The sequence below is a fragment of the Herpailurus yagouaroundi genome, unplaced genomic scaffold (genome assembly GCF_014898765.1).
Source record: "Herpailurus yagouaroundi ecotype Mexico unplaced genomic scaffold, PumYag 186, whole genome shotgun sequence".
NCBI lineage: Eukaryota > Metazoa > Chordata > Mammalia > Carnivora > Felidae > Herpailurus > Herpailurus yagouaroundi.
Window position 1 is genome coordinate 49,196,841 of NW_024412417.1, and position 19,402 is coordinate 49,216,242.

Below are 19,402 nucleotides of genomic sequence, written 5' to 3' on the forward strand. Positions count from 1 at the left end.
CTTTCTTTCTTTCTTTCTTTCTTTCTTTCTTTCTTTCTTTCTTTCTTCTTTCTCTCTCTCTTTCTTTCTTTCTTTCTTTCTTTCTTTCTTTCTTTCAATTTGTTTTTAAATGTTTATTTTTGAGAGAGAGAGAGAAAGAGAGAGAGCGAGCGAGCCGGGAAGGGGCAGAGAGGGAGTCACAGAATCTGAAGCAGGCTCCAAGCTCTGAGCTGTCAGCATAGAGCCCTATGTGGGGCTTGAACTCACAAACCGTGAGATCATGACTTGAGCTGGAGTTAGAGGCTTAACTGACTGAGCCACCCAGACACCCCAAGCACCAGCTTTCTTATCAGCTTGTCCAAATGTGGGCATGGAGAAGTAGGAGGATGAGGTTCCAAAGCTATCAGCCAACACTAAATAATGGAACCAGACCATTCATTATAATTCATCCCTGATGTTTGATGACTGAAACACTAATTGAATTAGTACTCATTTAAATAAACTATATGGCACTCTCTGCAACCTGCAGCCTGAGGCTGGTGAGGGAGATAAAAATCCCACTAAATTGCTTTTTCAAGAGTCCAGCATTGTGTTTTCTGAGAAGTGACATGAGTGCCTCAGCTACTCCAGAGGGGATGAGGGTGTCCTGGTGAGACCTTTTACTTAGGCCTGAGCATAGGTAGAGAGATATCTTGACCTTGATTGATATTTTGGGGCATCTATCTGTGGGCTAAGAGGTTCTGAGAGTTCTTCACCCTAAAGGGGGCAACTTTTAAGGCAATGGCACAAAAGTTTGTAAAAATGTGGAGATGGGGCTATTCATTAGCTAGGCCATCCAGTGCTAAGATAATTGCCGGAAATTCAGCCCAGCCACTTGTGCTGACGTTTGGATCTGGTTCTTTATTAGGGAAGTCCTGGTTAAGAAATAAGGAACAGTAGCTCCCCACTGTGCTCCATCACCTATGATGGTTGGTAGTGCTGCTTGTATAGTCTGTGGATTCCCTCTGCTGTTAACTTACTTCATCCCAGGTGGCTCTCCAGGTAGCCAAAGGGTCTGGGGAGGGCTGCCCTCCAACACCCTGGCATCTGGCAAGGGACAGAGGATAGAGGAGGCTGCCCCTTCTGCAGGTGGAATATACCAGGGGGCCCAGGTTTGGCTTTATACTGTACCAAGGTGGCCTCAGCAGTTGTATTGAGCTCATGGTGTACTACTTCCATAACCCAGAACACAATGGGCAGCTGGGTACAGAGATAAAGTCACAGACTCAGGGCCTGTGAAAGCCTCCATTTCTAGGAGGTTCCAGTATGTGGCCAGCAATTGCAGCTCTGGTAGCATGTAGTATAGGGCAAGGAAGGTAGTTTCTTGGATCAGAAGCCCTTGGACAACTTATGGCCATGATGGGTGGTCCGGAGACTCTGGGAGATGTGAAAGGAGGTTGTTGAATCCCCTGTGATGGAAAAGTCTTGGTGGGAGGGACACTAATGGGAATGTGGTGTTGGAAGCTGGACAGATTCTAGAGGATTTTGTTGGAGGGGGCCCCAACCAAGGTGGGCTGATTTGCAAGTCGCAACATAAATGGGGTTAAGTAAAATCTGTAGATGAGGAACATGTTGCCTCCAGAACCCCCAAAAGATCTAAAAGAGTTGTGGGTGCTGATAGGGACACTGATTATTTCTGAAGCTTCAAGGATGGAGCAGTCCTTGGTTTACAAAACATTTTTGGCAACTTAACAGAAGTGGCAGGGCCTTGCACTACATTTGGGGGCAATGGCCCATTCCCTTTGGTGAGCTGCTTTGTATCTGTATGTCCTGAATAAGTGACACACAAATGAATGCCAATTAAATCACCTTGGAGGAGGATGTCATCAATGTATGTAATGTCACATCTGTGCTCCCAGAGGAAGGTGGATGCAGTCAAGACTGTATGTGACAGTGAGGCTGCTGAGGCACCCTATGGGCATCCTAGTAAAGATATATCATGTTCCTTCAGAGGTGAAGGCAAACTGTGGCTGAAAGGCTGTGGATGCCATTGTCTAGATGTCCTGTTCACAGAGTGCCAACTCCAACTTTTACCATCACCTGCACGGTGGATGGACCCCACCCAAAAGTTGGTTCAGATGTCAAGACTGACAATGCCACACATACCAAGAGGGCATGAGATGGTTTATTACTCACGTAACTGAGGTGAGCAGGGCAGGGTTCCTTGGGGAGGCCCAAAGTGGCTTAAGGAATGATGGAAGGGCACTGAACTGGGTGTTTGCTGTGCCTGGGATGAGGCTGCAGTACATACTGCACATTTCCTGTTGAGTGGGACTTGAATGGTTTGAAATCTGCTGGCACCAAGGGGATGGCACTCAGGGTTCTCTCTCAGCCCGTTTCCCAAGAAACATTTCTAAGGACATCATCAAAGTCAAAAGAAAGAAATTGTGGCTGACCATTTGTTTCCCAGACATTCTCTTTGGAAATGTGACATTCCAAAATCAAAACTCTCAGGCTGCGGATAGCAGGCCCCTAAATGTGGTCAATTCTGCCCAGACACTGGGTATGGACAAGGGTCCAGTAGAGCTTGACACTCACTCCTCCTTCCTGTCTCCAGACTCCCACAGCCACGCCTCAGCCCCAGGGGTCTCCCAACAGTGTGGAGGCCAGGGGAAGGAGCAAAAGGAGTTGATGAGGGAGTGATACAGAGAACATGCTTGCCCCTAGAGCCTCTTCTCCACACAGCAATGGCCCTGTTAAAATGTAAGTCATCCAGGGGCGCCTGGGTGGCGCAGTCGGTTAAGCGTCCGACTTTAGCCAGGTCACGATCTCGCGGTCCGTGAGTTCGAGCCCCGCGTCAGGCTCTGGGCTGATGGCTCGGAGCCTGGAGCCTGTTTCCGATTCTGTGTCTCCCTCTCTCTCTGCCCCTCCCCCGTTCATGCTCTGTCTCTCTCTGTCCCAAAAATAAATAAACACTGAAAAAAAAAATTAAAAAAAAAAATGTAAGTCATCCAAATCCTCCAACATCTCCTTTCACCCAGAGTAAAAGCCGAAGTCCTTGTCATGGCCATGAGGGCTTTTGTGATATGGCCCATTACTACCCATCCCATCTGCTTCTCCCTCTGCTCACTCAACTCCTAGCCATACTGAACTCCAATGATTCTTGAACACTCTAGACCTGTTCTGCTCAGGGCTTTTGTACTGTGTGAATGGAAAAACAAAAGTTGTTTTTCCCAGTTATTGCCTAGGCATTTTACTGTATGATAACCCTATTATCAGAGTCTGGGCATTTAGATAAGAACGTGAATTCAGTGCTCACCACCCTAACCACTTCCTAAGTAATAGGTGCCTGCTACCCTGTTCTCTTATTTCTTGCTTGCTCATGACCTGGGATGATGGACTGCCCTCCATCATTGTGCTCCCTTGCTTCTGGGATGTGTGTGTAGCAAATCTTGTGACTTTACTTCCTTTGTGTAAGTGTATTGAAACTGCGCCTTCAATCAAAAAAGACTCTAGGTTTTCACTTTCCCAAAGCAGGAGCTTGGATAACGAGAGAGCTACCTGCCAACCCGTGTGGGTGGCTTGTGAGTCCCACCTCAGCCAGTCATAATCTGCACATTCCTAATACCCCAGATCTGGCTTCCCAACAAAACCAGCTATTCTTGCTGTCAACCCCACTCCCCCATTTTCACTGGTCATTTTCTCATTTGCTTCAAGTTGTCACTCAAAGGGCATTGTGGCAAGGCCTGCTCTGACAGCCCCCATTTAAAACAGAATCTGCCAAAACACCCACACCTTGTTTCCTGCTTTCCTTTCACCTCATGACAACCATGACCATTAGGCCATTTTTCTCTACCCACTGACCTCAAGGACAGACTTGTTTCTTGCTGTGTCCCTATGAATGGCATGTAGTAAGTATCTCACAAGTATTCACTGGGGGGTGGGGGTGGGGTTGTGGAATCCAGGCTGGACAATGGGGAATGTGAAGCCAGAAAGGATTGCCTGACGGTGAGACAGAATGAGGGTTAACAGATGGAGGTCTCCATGGAGTGGAAAGATGAGCAAATGAGGATAACAGAACAAGGCTGTCACCAAACTGCAAGTGTGACAGTTTGTTATCTAGCGTATTGCCTTGGGAAAGCAGGGCTGAAGTGGAGGGGAGTTAGTGAGTAGTGATGGGCTACCCTGATGGCCTCTGAGAGAAGGGTAGGCAGCCCACTGTAGCCCAAGCCCATGGAACCAACCTGTGCACCCTTGATCCAACTTTCACATACTTCTCTCTTCAAACCTCTCCCTCCTCATTTGCAACTGATGACTCTGCCTCTACATCCTCGAAAGCAGAGAAGCCAAGCCCTTATCTTCTTACCTCAACTGCAAACCTGACTACATCTGCCCATTAATGCCTTTCCTCCTGAACCATGAGGGAAGTGCTTCTCCGTCCACCCATCCTAGGATACTCCTAAATTGAGACCTGGTGGCTGGCACCCAGGGGCCTCTCTCGTGGCAGATGTGTTGCTTCTGGGCCAACTCCCCCTGCTCACGGAGAAGGGCACAGCTCTGGGAAACTGAGGAGGCCGGTCCCCACCTACTGGGGGCACTCACAGGTCCTCCATAAATGTCTGGTGATGAATGGGCCTGGGAGAAAACAACCTGGGAACTTGTGGGGAGAACAGGAGGGGCATGGAGAGGGCAGGCCTCTGTGGGGCCAACAGCCAGGACCATAAGGCACAGAGCTGGGAAGTTTGGAAACACCTGCATGTGTACTTGTGCAGCAACCCTGAGTGGAACTGTAAGCAGAAAGCATGACCTCAGACTCAGGCACAAGGGCAAGGGGGGCGAAGGGGTCCTGCATCCAGTGACTGTAAGGGAGGGTCAGTGGTGATGACTACACACCACTTCTGGGAAGGATGACTATAATTCAAACTGAAAAGCTCCACCTGACATATGTAAACAGAGTATCATTATAACTATAGAAAAGAACTCACTATGAATAATTACCAAATAAAAGAATTACTGTTGTTATTTTGAACCAAATGTCAGTTTACTTTTTTGGTTCTGTTTGATTATAGTAATAAACTCTATTCATGAATATGCACCTTCTATCATCCTTTTCCTCCTAATAAATGTGGCAGTCTGATAACAAAATGTATAAACAAAACAAACAAGAAACAAGAGGTCACAGGAGGCTGGAATGATGACAGGGGAAGGAGGGTTGAGGTTTTTTGGACAGTGGGATATGGGTTTACAGGGCAGCAAGTGAGCCTGGCTTCAAGTCTGGGAAGTGGGTGAGGCTGGGACATGGCCAGAGGAGTCGGGAATGGAGCTCTGTTTCACTCCCTAGCATGGATCAGCTGGTGTTTGACCAACTTGGACCGCTGGCTGAAGGCTTTCCCACAAGCAGAGCAGTCGTAAGGCTTCACACCGGTGTGGATCCTCTGGTGCTGGATGAGGACCGAACGCTGACTGAAGGCTTTCCCACACTCACTGCACTTATATGGCCTTTCGCCAGTGTGGATTATCTGATGTTGAATAAGGTGTGAACTCTGGCTGAAGCCCTTACCACATTCGACACATGTGTATGGCTTCTCGCCAGTGTGAACTTTCTGGTGGTGAATAAGGTTTGAGCTTCGGTTGAAGGCTTTACCACACTGGTTACATTCATGAGGTTTCAATCCATTATGGATTCTCTGATGCTGAATGAGAGTTGAACTCTGGCTGAAGGTTTTTCCACATTCGGTACATTCATAGGGTTTCTCCCCAGTGTGAACGCGCTGGTGAAGGATAAGGTTGGAGCTCCGACCAAATGTTTTTCCACATTCCCGACACTCATAGGGTTTGTCACCCGTGTGCACACCCTGATGCTGAATGAGAGCCGAACTGTGGCTGAAGGCCTTCCCACAGATGCTACATTCATACGGCTTCTCTCCTGTGTGGATTATTTGGTGCTTTCTGAGCACTGAGCTGTAACTAAAGGCTTTTCCACACACATTACACACATGAGGTTTTTCTCCAGTGTGAATTCTTCGATGCTGAATGAGGCTTGAACTCTGACTGAAGGCCTTCCCGCAGTCACTGCACTTATAGGGTTTCTCTCCAGTGTGAACCCTGTGATGCTTAATGAGGTTGGAAACCCGGCTGAATGGTTTGCCACACTCATTACACTCATAAGGTCTCTCTCCAGTGTGAACTCTCTGATGCTTCCTCAGGTGTGAGCTCTGGCTGAATGCTTTCCCACACTCATTACACTGGAAAGGCTTCTCACCTGTATGAATCCTATGGTGTTTAATGAGATTTGAGCTCCGCCTAAAGGCCTTCCCACATTCGTTGCACACATACGGCTTCTCTCCAGAATGAATTCTTTGATGCTGGATGAGGTTTGAGCTCCGCCTGAATGCCTTCCCACATTCACTGCATTCATAGGGTTTCTCACTCATGTGAGACTTCTGGTGCTTTTTAAGGCTTGAGTTCTGGCTGAAGGCTTTTCCACATTCATTGCATACATAAGGCTTCTCACCACTGTGGTTAATCTGATGCCTAATGAGGTTAGAATGCACACTGAAGGTTTTCCTGCACTCGCTGCACTGGTAGGGTTTTACACTCACATGAGACCTCTGATGACTTTTAAGAAATGAATTCTGACTGAAGGATTTTCCACATTCATTGCATATGAAGGACTTCTGTCCAGCATGGATTATCTGATGCTGGATAAGATCAGGGTTTCCTCTGAAGGTTTTCCCACAATCATTACATATGAGTGGGCTTTCGGCTACGTGAAGCCCTTCATGGCTAGTTAACTCCACACTGTGTTGGAAGCTGTGGCCACACATGTCATACATATGTGTTCTCTCTTCTGTAGGAATTCCCTGAGATGCCATTGGGTTTGGGCTCAGACTGAAGCTTCTCACAAAGTCATTACAGCCTAGCTCTTTCTCTAAGGTGCTGCTAAGGAGCACTGCCACTGGTGTGAAGCCCCGCTCCTGGTAGTGGGACTGCACCCGTTTCTCATTGTCAGGGGCTGCCCAATCTCCCTCCAGGACATCCTCACAGAGTTCTCCAAGCTCAGAAGCCTGGGAAAAATCACTGGTATAGTTTTCTGATACTTCTGCCTGTGATTCCAAATCCTCAGAAACTTCTCTCTTCTGAAGAAACTCCTTGTCCTCAGTCCTGGTGTCCCAATCTGAAATAACAAACCCAGTCACTTGGAAGGAAACAGGAAAATACAGATGACACATCTGGGAACGTGGGACCCATTAGGGGTGGCAGTCCTAGATCTCTCAAGGGGGCCACAGAGGGGGCTGGGATGGCTTTGAGGGGACCAGGCTGCAGGGCATTCAACCTACAAGACTGACCCTCACTCCCCTGACCCATATCTCAGGAAATCACCTGTAGTTCCCCTACTGGCTCCGGCCAAAATCCTGCCCCTCAACTGTCCCTTTCCTGTCTCACAGCAGGTCATCAGCAAGTCTTGTGAGCTCTACCCTGGAGCGCCTCAAATGCAGGCACTCACCATTCCCACCATTACATGCCTTATGCTATATTGTTAAACACTCTACCGTTTTTTCTTTCCCACAATGTTTCTTGGGCCAGTATTTGTTTTCTTAGCACCAACTAATGGCATTCAGGCTTTGCCTCAGAAGTCACCAGTACAGAGAGGCAGGCTCTCTGCTGGCAGGTGCAGAGGGACCTGTTCCATTCAGAGAAGCAAGGGTGGTTCTGATTGCATACTAGGCTAAGAACTGCAGTAGGGACTTGCCTAAAATATCAGATTCTGTCCCGTCAACAAAGAGGCCTTCAGAGACTGAGCCCTGTCCTGCCAAAGCAACGCTTACCCCCTAAAAGCTGCAATTCTAACCGGCGTTAGCTGGACAATTCTGTGCCCTGGTACAATGTTTTAAGCTGCTGTGTCCATCTTTCTGAAGGCAGAAATGTGCACAACGTTCCTCATCACACTAGAAAGGCTCTGCCTGGGTGGCTCAGTCTGTTAAGCATTCGACTCTTGACTTCAGCCCAGGTAATGATCTCATGGTTCGGGCTTTGTGCTGACAGCTTGGAGCCTACTTCTCTAGTAGATATGAAGTGGTAATCTTGTTGTGGTTTTGATTTGTATTTCTTAAACGACTGAATACATTTAAGCATCTTTTCATATGTTTTTTGGCCATTTGCATGTTTTCTTTTGGGAAGTGTTTATTCAAGTTCTTTGCCCATTTTAAAATTGGGTTGTCTTTTATTGTTGAGTTGTAAGAGTTCTTTTTTTTTTTTTTTAAATACATTTTAGGACTTTATTATTTTCAAAATGTTTATTCATTTTGAGAGAGAGAGAGAGAGAGAGAGAGAGAGAGAGAGAGAGAGAGAGAGAATGAATCCCAAGCAGGCTCCATGCCATCAGCACTGAGCCTAACATGTGGCTCAATCTCACAAACCATGAGATCATGACCTGAGCCAAAATCAAGACTCAGATGCTTAACTGACTGAGCCACCCAGGCACTCCGAGTTGTAGTTCTTTATATATTCTGGGTACTAGACCCTTATCAGAAATACACTTGGCACAGAATTTTCACCCATTCTGTAGGATATCTTTTTACTTTCTTGATAATGTCCTGTTTTGTTTTGTTTTGAATTTTATTTTAGAGAGAGAGAATGCATGAGTGGGGGAGATGGGAAGAGGGAGAGAGAGAATCTTAAGCAGGCTCCATGTTGATCTCATGACTCTGGGATCATGGCCTGATCTGAAAGTAAGAGTCAGATGTTCAATTGATTAAGCCACCCAGGCCTCCCAATAATGTCCTCTGATACCCAAAAGTTCTAAGTTATGATACAGTCCAACTTACCCATCTTTTTCTCTTACTGCTCATGCTTTGGTGTCATATTTAAGAATCTATTGCCAAACCCAAGGTCGTAAAAATTTACCTGTTTTCTTGTAAGAGTTTTATGACCTTATTACTTATATTTAGGTTGGTGGTCCATTTTAAGTTAATTTTTGTATACAGTATGAAGTAGGGGTCCCAGTTTACTCTTTTGCATGTGGATATCCACTTGTCCCAGCATCTTTTGTTGAAAAGTTATCTTTTCTCCCTGAATGGTCTTGGCATCCATGTTGAAAATCAATTTGTCATAGATGTCTGGGTTTATTTCTAGGCTCTCAATTCTATTCCACTGACCAAAATGTTTTGATTACTGCAGCTTTGTAGTAATTTTAGAAACTAGTAAGTATGAGTTCTCTCACTTTGTTCTCCCTTTTCAAGCTTGTTTTGACTGTTTAGGGCCTTTTGTAATTCTATCTGAATTTGAGGACTATTCAGTTACTGCAAAAAAAAGGCCATTGGAATTTTGCTAGGATTTGTACTGAATTTGTAGATTGCTCTGGATAGCATGGACATTTTAACACTGTTAAGTCCAATTCAAGGACTTGATGTCTTTCTAATTATTTAGGTATCTGTTAATTTTTGTCAAGGCTTTGTAATTCTCAATACACAAGTCTCTCACTTCCTTGGTTAAATTTATTTGTAGGTATTTTTTTTTTTTTTTTTGATGCTTTAAATGATGCTAGCTGTGGGTACTTCACGAATGCCTTTTTACATGTTGAGGAGGTTCCCCTGTATTGAGTTTTCTGCTTTTTTTTTTTTTTAATCACAGAGTGTTTATTTTGTCAAATACTTTTTCTGCATCGAGATGATTACATTCTATTAGTCCTATTCATTCTATTAATGTGGTAAGTGACATTGGTTTTGTTATGTTAAACTACCTTTAAACATTTTTTTAAAGTTCATTTATTTTTGAGAGAAAGAGAGAGTGGGGGAGGAGCAGAGAGGGAGAGGGTGAGAATCCCAAGCTGGCTCTGTGCTGTCAGCATGGAGCCTAGCACAGGGCTCAATCCCACGAACCATGAGATCTTGACCTGAGCCAAAATCAAGAGTTGGACACTTAAATGACTGAGCCACCCAGGTGCCCCATGTTAAACTACCTTTGTATTCATTCCTGGGTTACATCTCACTTGGTCATGGGATGTATTCTTGAGTCACTCGGGCAATTTTTTTTGTTTTTGTTTTTAGGAATTTTTTTCATTGAGGCTATATAATTTGTTGGTGTAGAACTGTTAACAGTCTTCTTTTATACTCCTGTTTTGTAAGATTGGTAATAATGTACATTTCTGAATTTTTAAATTTTTGTGTCAGAGGTTTGTCAATTTTAATCTTTTTAAAAAACCCAACTTTTGATTTTGTTGAATCTCTACTTTCTATTTCATTCATCTGTGCTCCAATGTTTATTATTTCCTTCCTTCTGTTACCTTTGGGTTTAGTTTCCTCCTTTTTTTTTTTTTTTTTTTTTTTTTTTTTTTTTTTTGGTAGTTCCTTAAGATATCAAATTAGGTTACTGCTATAAATTTCCCCTTTGGCACTACCTTCCTTGCATACCGTAACTTTTTGTTTTGTCTGCAGACATTTTCCAATTTCCTTTGATTTCTTCTTTGACCCCCTGGTTAAGAGTATGTTGTTTTATTTCTACATATTTGTGAATTTTTCAATTTTCCTGCTGTTATTGACTGGAAATAATACTTTACATGACTTCAACTGTTTTCAACTTATTAAAATTTATTTTTGGCCCTAACATATATGGTCTATGTTGGAGAATGTCCATATACACTTGAGAAGAGTATGTGCACTTTTGGGTGGTGTGTACATATATGTCTGTTAGGTCTGATTGATTTATTGTGTTGTTCAAGTACCCTATTTCATTATTGATCTTCTGTCTATAGATGTTCTATCCATTTTTGGAAATGAGGTACTAAAGTCTCCAACTATTAATGTAGAACTATCCATTTCTCCCTTCAAATGTATATTTGCTTCATATATTTGGGAGTTCTCTTTTTGCATGTAGAAGTTTATAACATATCTTCCTGATGAATTGATTTCTTTTATCCAAACATAAGTTCCTTCTTTTCTCTTACAGGTTTTAACTTAGTTTATTTTGTGTGGTATTATAGCATAGCTCTCTTTTGGTTACTATTTATTTGCATGTAATATCTTTTTTCACCTTTCACCTTAAACTTATTTGTGTCTTTGGATCTAAAGTAAGCCTCTTGTAGACATTATAGTTGGATCATGCTTTTTCATCCACTGTGTTAATATCAGCCTTTGGAGAGCTTAAACCATTTATAATTAAAATAATTACTGATAAGGAAGGATGTACTTCATTTTGCTATTTATTTTTGTTATCTCACCTTTTTTTGTCCCTTGTTTCCTCTATTATTGTCTTCTTTTGGGTTATTTTTTGTAGTGTACCATCTTAATTTTCTTCTTTCTTCCTTTTATGTATATTTTAAAGATATTTTCTTAGTGGTACAATGGGGATTGTACAATGGGGACAATTAACATCCTAATATCCTGAAGCAATGTAGCATGGTCCCCCCTTCCCAGCTGTTTTAGTTTTTATTCCTCCAGCTTTACTGAAACATAACTGACATACATCATCATATAAGTTTAATCACAATGTGATTATTTGTACACTGATACATGTACACTGTAAAATGATTACCATCATAAGGTTAGTTAACACATCCGTCACTTTACACAGTTATCTTTTTTTTTTTTTTTTTTAAGTGATCTCTATACCCAATGTGGGGCTTGAACTCATAACCCTGAATTGAAGAGTCAGATGCTCTACTGACTGAGCCAGCCAGGCAACCCCTTTTATTGTGGTAAGAACTTTTAAGGTCTACTCTCTTAGCAATTTTCAAATATAGAATATAGTTAATTATAGTCACCATGCTGTACATAATATCCCCAGAATATAACCATCAAATATGAACTGATATCAACTTAGCCACAACAGCATACAAAAACTCTGCTCTTATACACCTCTGTTCCCTACTTTCATGTTGTCAGAAATGTATCTTTATACGTTGTGTTTAATAACACAGATTTATAATTATTTTTACAAGTTTGTCTTTTAAATCATTTAGGAAATAAAAGTAGAGTTATAAACCAAAAATACAATAATAGTAGTTTTTATAATTACCTATATAGTTACCTTTACCAGAGATTTTTATTTATTTATATAGCTTTTAGTCCCTACCCAGTGTCCTTTCATCTTAACCTGTAGGACCTTTAGCATGTCTTACAGGGCAGGTCCACTGGTAATAAACACCCTTAGCTTTTATCTGGAAATATCTGAGAATATCATTTTTTAAAGGGTAAATTTGCCAGATAAGGAATTCTTGGTTGACAGTTTTTTTCTGTCTCTCAGCGCTTTAAATAGGTCATCCCACTGCCTTCCAACCTCCACAGGCTCTGATAAGAAACTGGCTACTACTCTTATTCAGGATCTCTTATAAGGGACGGGTCACTTTTTTTGTTGTTTTCAAGATTCTGTCTTTTGACAATATGATTATGAGTCTTTGTGTGAATCTCTTCAAATTTATCCTAGTTGGGAGTTTGTTGAACTTTTTGAATGTATATAGTCATATCTTTCATCAAATTTGAGACATTTTGGCCATTAATTCTTCATATATTCTTTCTGCCCCTTTCTCTCTTTTTTCCATAATATGTATGTTGGTTTGACTGATGGTATTCCATAGGTCTATTAGGCCATGTTCACTTTTTTTCAACCTTTAGTCTTCCTGCTCCTCAGACTGAATAATTTCAACGGTTCCACCATCGAGTTTGCTGATTCTTCAGGTCTGTCTGCTCAAATCTGCTGTTGAAACCCTCTAGTGAATCCATTTGTTATTGTACCTTTCAACTCTAGAATTTCTGTTGTTTCTTTTTAGAATTATGTAACTATATATTGTATAATTATATAAATCTAAAACCTCTAGGTGTTTTATTTGCACATTGTTTTTCTGGTTTCTCTTAGTTACATGAGCACATTAAAGATAGTTGGTTTACAGTCTGTCAAGTATCTGTGCTTTTTTAGGGACACTTTCTGCCACTTAATTTTTTTTCCTTTGAAGGGCGAGCCTTATTTTCCTTTTTCTTTGTATTCTTTGTAATTTTTTGTTAAAAGCTGGACATTTGAATATTTATTGTGATAACTCTGTAAATCAGTCTCTCCCTCCTCCAGGGTTTGCTGTTCCTGATTGTTGAGGCTACAATCATCTGTTCATCTAGTGACTTTTCAAACAAGTTTTGCAAACTAAAACAAGTCTGTCATGTGAGGTCACTGAGGCCTCTGTTTCTTTAGCTTGTGTTCAGCTAGTCTTTTGACAGAGATTTCCTTGAATGCTAACAGTAAAAGAAAAGTAATACCACTCTCCTATTTTTTATGCTGGGGTACTATCTGAATACTATATATAACTATCTTAGCTTTCTGCTTTTACTGAACTTAGAGATGATCCAGAGGTGAAGTTATGATCTTCAGAGGTCTTTTCAGAGCACATTTCCTGTCCTGGGCATGTATGTGGCTTTCTACATTCCCTGATATACTGGGGTGCTTTTGAAAGTCCTCATTCCCCCAGCTTTTCCTCCTAGGCTTTAGGTGGTTGACTGTACTGTTAAGCGATATCCTAGGTGGTTGGGGAAGGTAGTTCCCCTTAGAATGTTTTTGAATCCACTACTTTTCTGCCCTGAGTAAGTTCTGAGTTAGGCAAAACAGAGACAAGCACTTTGCATCAATACTTTATACTACCCCACATAGCTTAGGACAAACAAAATAATTTCTAAATAGGTCTTCTCCCTTTGGAATCAGGGACCATGATCACACACTGGGAACATAAGCTGCTCACTTTTAAGACTGTTACTGAGCCAGGGGATTTATGGGGACATGAGCAAGTAAAAACACCACAGAGCTTTCCTATCATTTTTAAGTTGCCTTTTTCTTGATTTGGCATTCACTTGGTTGCTGTAAATCTATTTTCTAGATTCCTGAAGAAGTTGGTCCTGGCAGTTTCTGCTTGTTTTTGTGGAGGACTGGGTATTTGGAACCACCTACTCCACCATTTAGTTCCACAAGTAGCTTTTTATTTTTTTAAATGTTTGTTTATTTAGAGAGAGTGAGCAGGGGAGGGGCAGAGAGAGAGGAAGAGAGAATCCCAAGCAGGACTCCATGCTGTCAGCACAGAGCCCAACATGTGGCTCAATCCCATGAACCATGAGATCATGACCTAAGCCAAAATCAAGGGTCAGATGCTTAACCTACTGAGCCTCCGAGGCTCCCCTCCCCCCACAGTGGCTTTTAAAACATGCGCCTAGGTGGCTCAGTCAGTTATGCGACTGACTTGGGCTCAGGTCATGATCTTGTGGTTTGTGAGCTGGAGTTCCATATTGGGCTCTGTGCTGACAGCTCAGAGCCTGGAGTCTGCTTCAGATTCTTTCCTTGATCCTTCTCTCTCTCCCCCTACCCTGCTCATACTCTCTTTCTCAAAAAAAAAAAAAAATAAAAACACTAAAAAAAAATTAAAACATAAGTTACCATCAATCTATTCTTTTTTAATGGAGCAGGCCTTGGCCTCTCTCACCATTCTCTGCCTAGCATACCCTTAACCACTCGGTTCACATTCTGCCTCTGTGTGGGACAGTCAGCAGACCTGTCTCTCGGGGCTACTTCTACTTCCTGGGACCTCATCATGTCTCTCATCCCCTAACACTCTCCTGCTCCAAAACACCCAGGACTGCCTTGTACCACCTCTGCTTGTTGGGGAAGGTCACTGAGAGGATGCGACCACTGGTTGACTTACGAGCTGGATCCAGGCAATTGGAGGCCCCTCATCTTCTCACTTGTCCTTGGATGTACATACTGCTTGCCTTCCCTGCTCCCAGAAGCTGCCCCAAGGACAGAGCCTTGAGACAGTGATATGGTGCTGAGACCATCTGGACAGTACATAGGACTAAACCCAGTTAAGGCCACTATATCAACTTTTAAGATTTGGCAGCCAGGTGGTGGGATTTACTTGTATTGCAGCCACTCATGACAAGCTTCTTAAGTAAGTTCTCTTGCTTATTAAACTGCCACCTACCAATAGGGGTGGCCTGCCTTGTTATTCAGCTTCTCCTTCCCCTCCATGTATAGGGGCCAGTTTAAGTTATACCCAGGAAGTTAGTTGTCAAGGTTTGTCAACCAACACTGCCATTATCCCAACCTTCCCTGGTCATACAGAGTCTGTACATTGCCCGGATGTCCTGAGAATAACCATAGGTCCCTGTATTTAAGAGTGCCTTTTGTAAAATAGCCAACATCAGATCCCGGTAAGGAAAGTGAACACTATTATCCACCCTAATCACTGCTGAGAGGTCCATGAAAAAGGCAAGCTAGTTGAGGGCTCTTTGGAAAAGGACTCTAGCAGTGTTCTGAAGTGGATGAGAGTGGCTGAGCAGTGTGAACACAGCCAGAAGGGAGCAGGACGAAAGCCTGAATTAGGGCAGTACCTGAATCAGGTAAGGCAGTAACTGAATCAGGCAGTACCTACCTGCTTGAATGCAGGCAACCATCATTAGCCTGGAAGTTGGGCTGGGCAGGCCTCAGCTGGTGACCATCATACCACACCCCTCTAGGTCAGGTGGGGGAAACATGTGTCCTGCTCTGGCACCAAGACAGCCTGGGGCCAGGCCAAATTCCGTTCTGATCTCTAGCCTTGGCCCTCAAGTCAATGAGGCACCCCATCCCTAATAATGACATGATTGCCTTCTAGGGGTAAGCACAGGGTGACATGGATAAAGTCCCTCTAGAATGAGGGCACCAGTGGGGGACTTGCTCCCAGTACCTGGCCGCTGATGGTGAGAAGGGGTGGTTCCTGGCTCAGTGTAGTCACAGCAGTGGGGATCACGGAGTGTTGATCCAGGGTGGGTCACAGCAGGAGCATCACTCACACACGCCTGGGCTGCAGGGATCCAAGGGGATGGTCTAGGAACTGAGGGCTCCATTTCTGCCTCTTCAGAGCGAGCTCTGAGGCTGGGCATGGCTGGGACCTGGAGACCAACAAGGATGTAGGTGAATGTGCAGGGGGCCTAGCTCCAGGGATCCATCCTCCCACCAGGTAGGGGTGTCTTTTTCTACTCCTACAGACTGAGACCAGAGGAGGGCCTGCTGCTAGGTCTCAGGAAGGGGTAAGATGCTGACCCCAGGGCAAGGTGAGCACAGTGTCCCCCTAGAAGGGATCCTGCCATGATAGAATAGTCCCACAAAACCTGCGCCCACCATGGGCCCACCCCTAATTCCTGACACAATGTCCTGAAGGTGGACCATCTGATCCATTCATGGCGGACCACCATGGTATCTGAGTTGTGTCCTCCTGGCAGCATCCACAGTGGGTATCCCTGTCTTCCCACTCTACCAGTGGCTCCCTCCCAGGCTTCTCCTTATCTCCCTCTTCATGTTCTTACCCCAGGGTTCACTTTTGAACCTATACCAATTTCTTTGATTAAGGAAGGCATCAAGACCCTTATGTGAAGATTCCCAAGCTTGGGCTCATCTCCAGCTCTAAATGCTCCTTCTGAGAAGATAAAATATTCTCAACGACACATGATCGGTCCGAGTTAGTGATTTCCCCCACCGCTCCCACTGCCCTGTCTCTTCAAATGCACCATGCTCTGCTCAGTGGCCCACACGTTTGTGGCAATACCCCTTGGCCCCTTATTCACACTGAACCATTGAAAGATTATAATGACCCCTCTGCCCTTCAGAGACTGAGAAGACAAATCAGGAAATGCTGGCAGAAGCCCACTGTGGACACTACTTGCCTACTGGGTAGTGGGAAGTATCAGCCCTCCCAGTCGTGTTGTTTTGTTTTATAAGGCAAATGCCTGAATTAAGCTTTGATTGCTGAGGCATCCACTGCAAAGAGGCATCGATTTCAAAGATGGTTATTGGAGAATAAATGCATTGCCAGCCACTGGACTAGATAAAAAGCCCGGCTGCCTCCCCTGACTGAGCCTCCTTTTAGCAATCTTGGTTGATTCTGATAACTGGTCATTTGGGTCACTCGTCATTTTTCTCTTCCTGAACTTTAAATTCCCACTCTTATGTTTTAAATTCACCAATAAAGAGTAGCCTACAAAACCCTAGGTGTCCACCCTCAACTCCAATAAAAGCAGAAGCCTAGGCCCATGCACCTCTCTCTCTCATTACTTGCAACCTCACTGTGTGGCTCCAGGTGTGCTAATCTATAGGCCCTTGTTTTGAAAGTTTCCTGATGGTTTTTGTTGCAGGTAAGAACCCCAAGGGTTGATCCAACCAAATCATTGGTTTTTGACAGGCTGAGACCGCAGGAAACAGAGGAAGCAAGGAAGGAGCAGCACCCTGGGGCAGGGAGGTATTTAAACCAGCCCAGGGAAAAGGGCTTAGGCAATGCCTGGTTAGAGAGGTAGGAGAAGATGGGGCAAAGATGTGGACAGAGCTCAGAGGCAGGGTCATTGGGATAGAGACTATCAGGGCCCTTGGCTGCCTGAGTGGTGAGGCACCGGCCACATTTCTGTATTAGGACAGACAGAACTAACCTGACACTGGTGCTCAGGGGAATGGCACAGACAAGATTCAAAGCAGGGACAGCACTGACTTAAGGTGTCTGTCTATGCAGCAGCAGAACAGAGCAGATGCTGCTTCCATGGGGGGAACCTTCACTCTCCCTCTTCCAAGGGGAGACTCAGTCATTTGCAATATTCATTCAGTTCACTTTATTTTAAAGTTCATTTATTTTGAGAAAGAGAGTTTGCATGCAGGAGGGGCAGAGAGAGAGGGGGAGGGAGAGAGAGAATCCCAAGCAGGCTCCGCACTGTTAGCATGGAGCCTGATGTGGGGTTTGAACTCATGAACCCTGAGATCATGACCTGAGCTGAAATCAAGAGTTAGACGCTTAACTGACTGAGCCACCCAGGCGCCCCAGTTCATTTTATTTTAAAATTCTTGAAGGCGCACCTAGGTAGCACAGTTGGTTAAGCACCCTACTTTTGATCTAGGCTCAGGTCGTGATCTCACAGTTCCTGAGTTTGAACCCCGCACTGGCGCCTCCTCTGATCGTGCAGAGCCTGTTTGGGATTCTGTCTCTCCTTCTCTCTACCCTCCCCTGCTTATGCATGTGTTCGCTCTCTCTTGCTTTCAAAATAAATAAATAAACTTAAAAAAATAAAATAAAATTCTTGAACTTATCACTGTCACTGAATGGAGGCACAATCATATGGCTCAAATATGAACAGGCAAAAAAGAACTTCCTGGCCAGCCACTGAGTTCCCCTTCCCAGTTGTTAATGTATCCTTCCAGAATAGTCTATGCTCATTTTACACCTTGTTTTTCTCACCTCAGTATATGTGGGAACTTGCCCAGGAGGCTATAAACCCAATCTATGGGGTCAATCTATGGTAAACAGAATGTCCCTCAACACCCATGTCCACATCCCACTCCCCGGAACCTGTGGATATGATACACTACACAGCAAAAGAGACTTTGCAGAGAGAATTAGCTTGGTGGACCCAATCTAATTACATAAGCCATTGCTGGCTCTGAGATGCAAGGTCTCTGTGCAAAGATTGGGACCTCAAGAGCTAAGGACAGTCAGCAAGGAAACTGACACTTCAGTGCAATAACCCCAAAGGATTCGATTCTGCCAACAAGGCTGGAAGCAGATTCTCTCAGCTAAGAGCCCAACAGGGTGCTGAGCAGAGACAACTGGGAAAGACAAGCAGACAGCAGCCCACTGCAGGCATCCACAGGATGGACATGGCTCGTCCCTCAGCCCCACTCACGTGGAGGAGAATAAATTCCTCTCTCCTCAGAGCTTCTTGGCCACCTGAAGAGTGAATCCATCACCCGAGGCCTCCAGGCGACAAGCGACCACCTCACTTCTCGTGCAGCTCAGTGCAGTTCTGACGTTCGCACCCAAGTCCAGAGGCCTCTCCTGAACCCCAACCCCCATGCGACAGACACCGCACACCTGCCCCGTCGCCTAAGGCAGCTTCGCCACGCAGCTTTGAGGCTGACTCCCGGGCGGGTCAGGATCGGCCGTCCTGAGCACCCTCTGGAGGGCGCCCCTCAGGCCCGCTCCGGGGAGGGGCCTCCGAGGCCCCAACCCCGCCCAGGCCGAGCCGCCCGCCTGCCCCTCTTCCCACGACGCCCCGCCTAGACCACCCGTGGCCGGCACCCACCGCTGGGGTATCGGAGTCACGCGGGAGCGCGGTCCAAAACGTGGGGGTTTCCCCGGCTCGAACTCGCCACTCCCGGTAATCTCTCCCGGCACCGCCGCAGATGTCCTGCGGCTGGGCCCCGAGACGGACCCCGGAAGTCCCTCTCCCGACTTCCGGGCCAACGTCGTCGCTCTAGGCGGCCGGAGGCCAGAGCGACTTTGTGGTCCCGCCCCTGGTCCGGCGCGGAGGTGGAGCTCCCTAGCTTTCCTGCTTCAGAGTCGACCGAGCCACCTGTGCGGTGGCGACTAAACGTGAAAGTACGACGGTTAGAAATGCAGAAGAATGAGCCGTGCCGCTGTAGCGAGACTTGGATGCCCAATTCCTGGAATCAAACAGAC

General features: G+C 45.0%; 1 protein-coding gene across 2 annotated transcripts; it reads right to left on the minus strand.

Annotated features, from left to right (window-relative positions):
* Nucleotides 1-3,422: 3,422 nt before the first annotated feature.
* Nucleotides 3,423-19,160, minus strand: ZNF16 (zinc finger protein 16). 2 transcript variants are annotated; one of them, XM_040494823.1, is made up of 3 exons: nt 19,026-19,160; nt 15,653-15,857; nt 3,423-7,135 (listed from the first exon to the last, which is right to left on the minus strand). In XM_040494823.1, exons 2-3 carry the CDS (start codon nt 15,846-15,848, stop codon nt 5,289-5,291), a joined length of 2,043 nt encoding a protein of 680 aa, XP_040350757.1. In that variant the 5' UTR covers nt 15,849-15,857; nt 19,026-19,160; the 3' UTR covers nt 3,423-5,288. The 2 variants fall into 2 exon arrangements, with proteins under 2 accessions (XP_040350757.1, XP_040350758.1); XM_040494824.1 differs by lacking the exon at nt 19,026-19,160 and adding an exon at nt 18,627-18,966.
* Between the last annotated feature and the right edge of the window lie 242 nt (nt 19,161-19,402).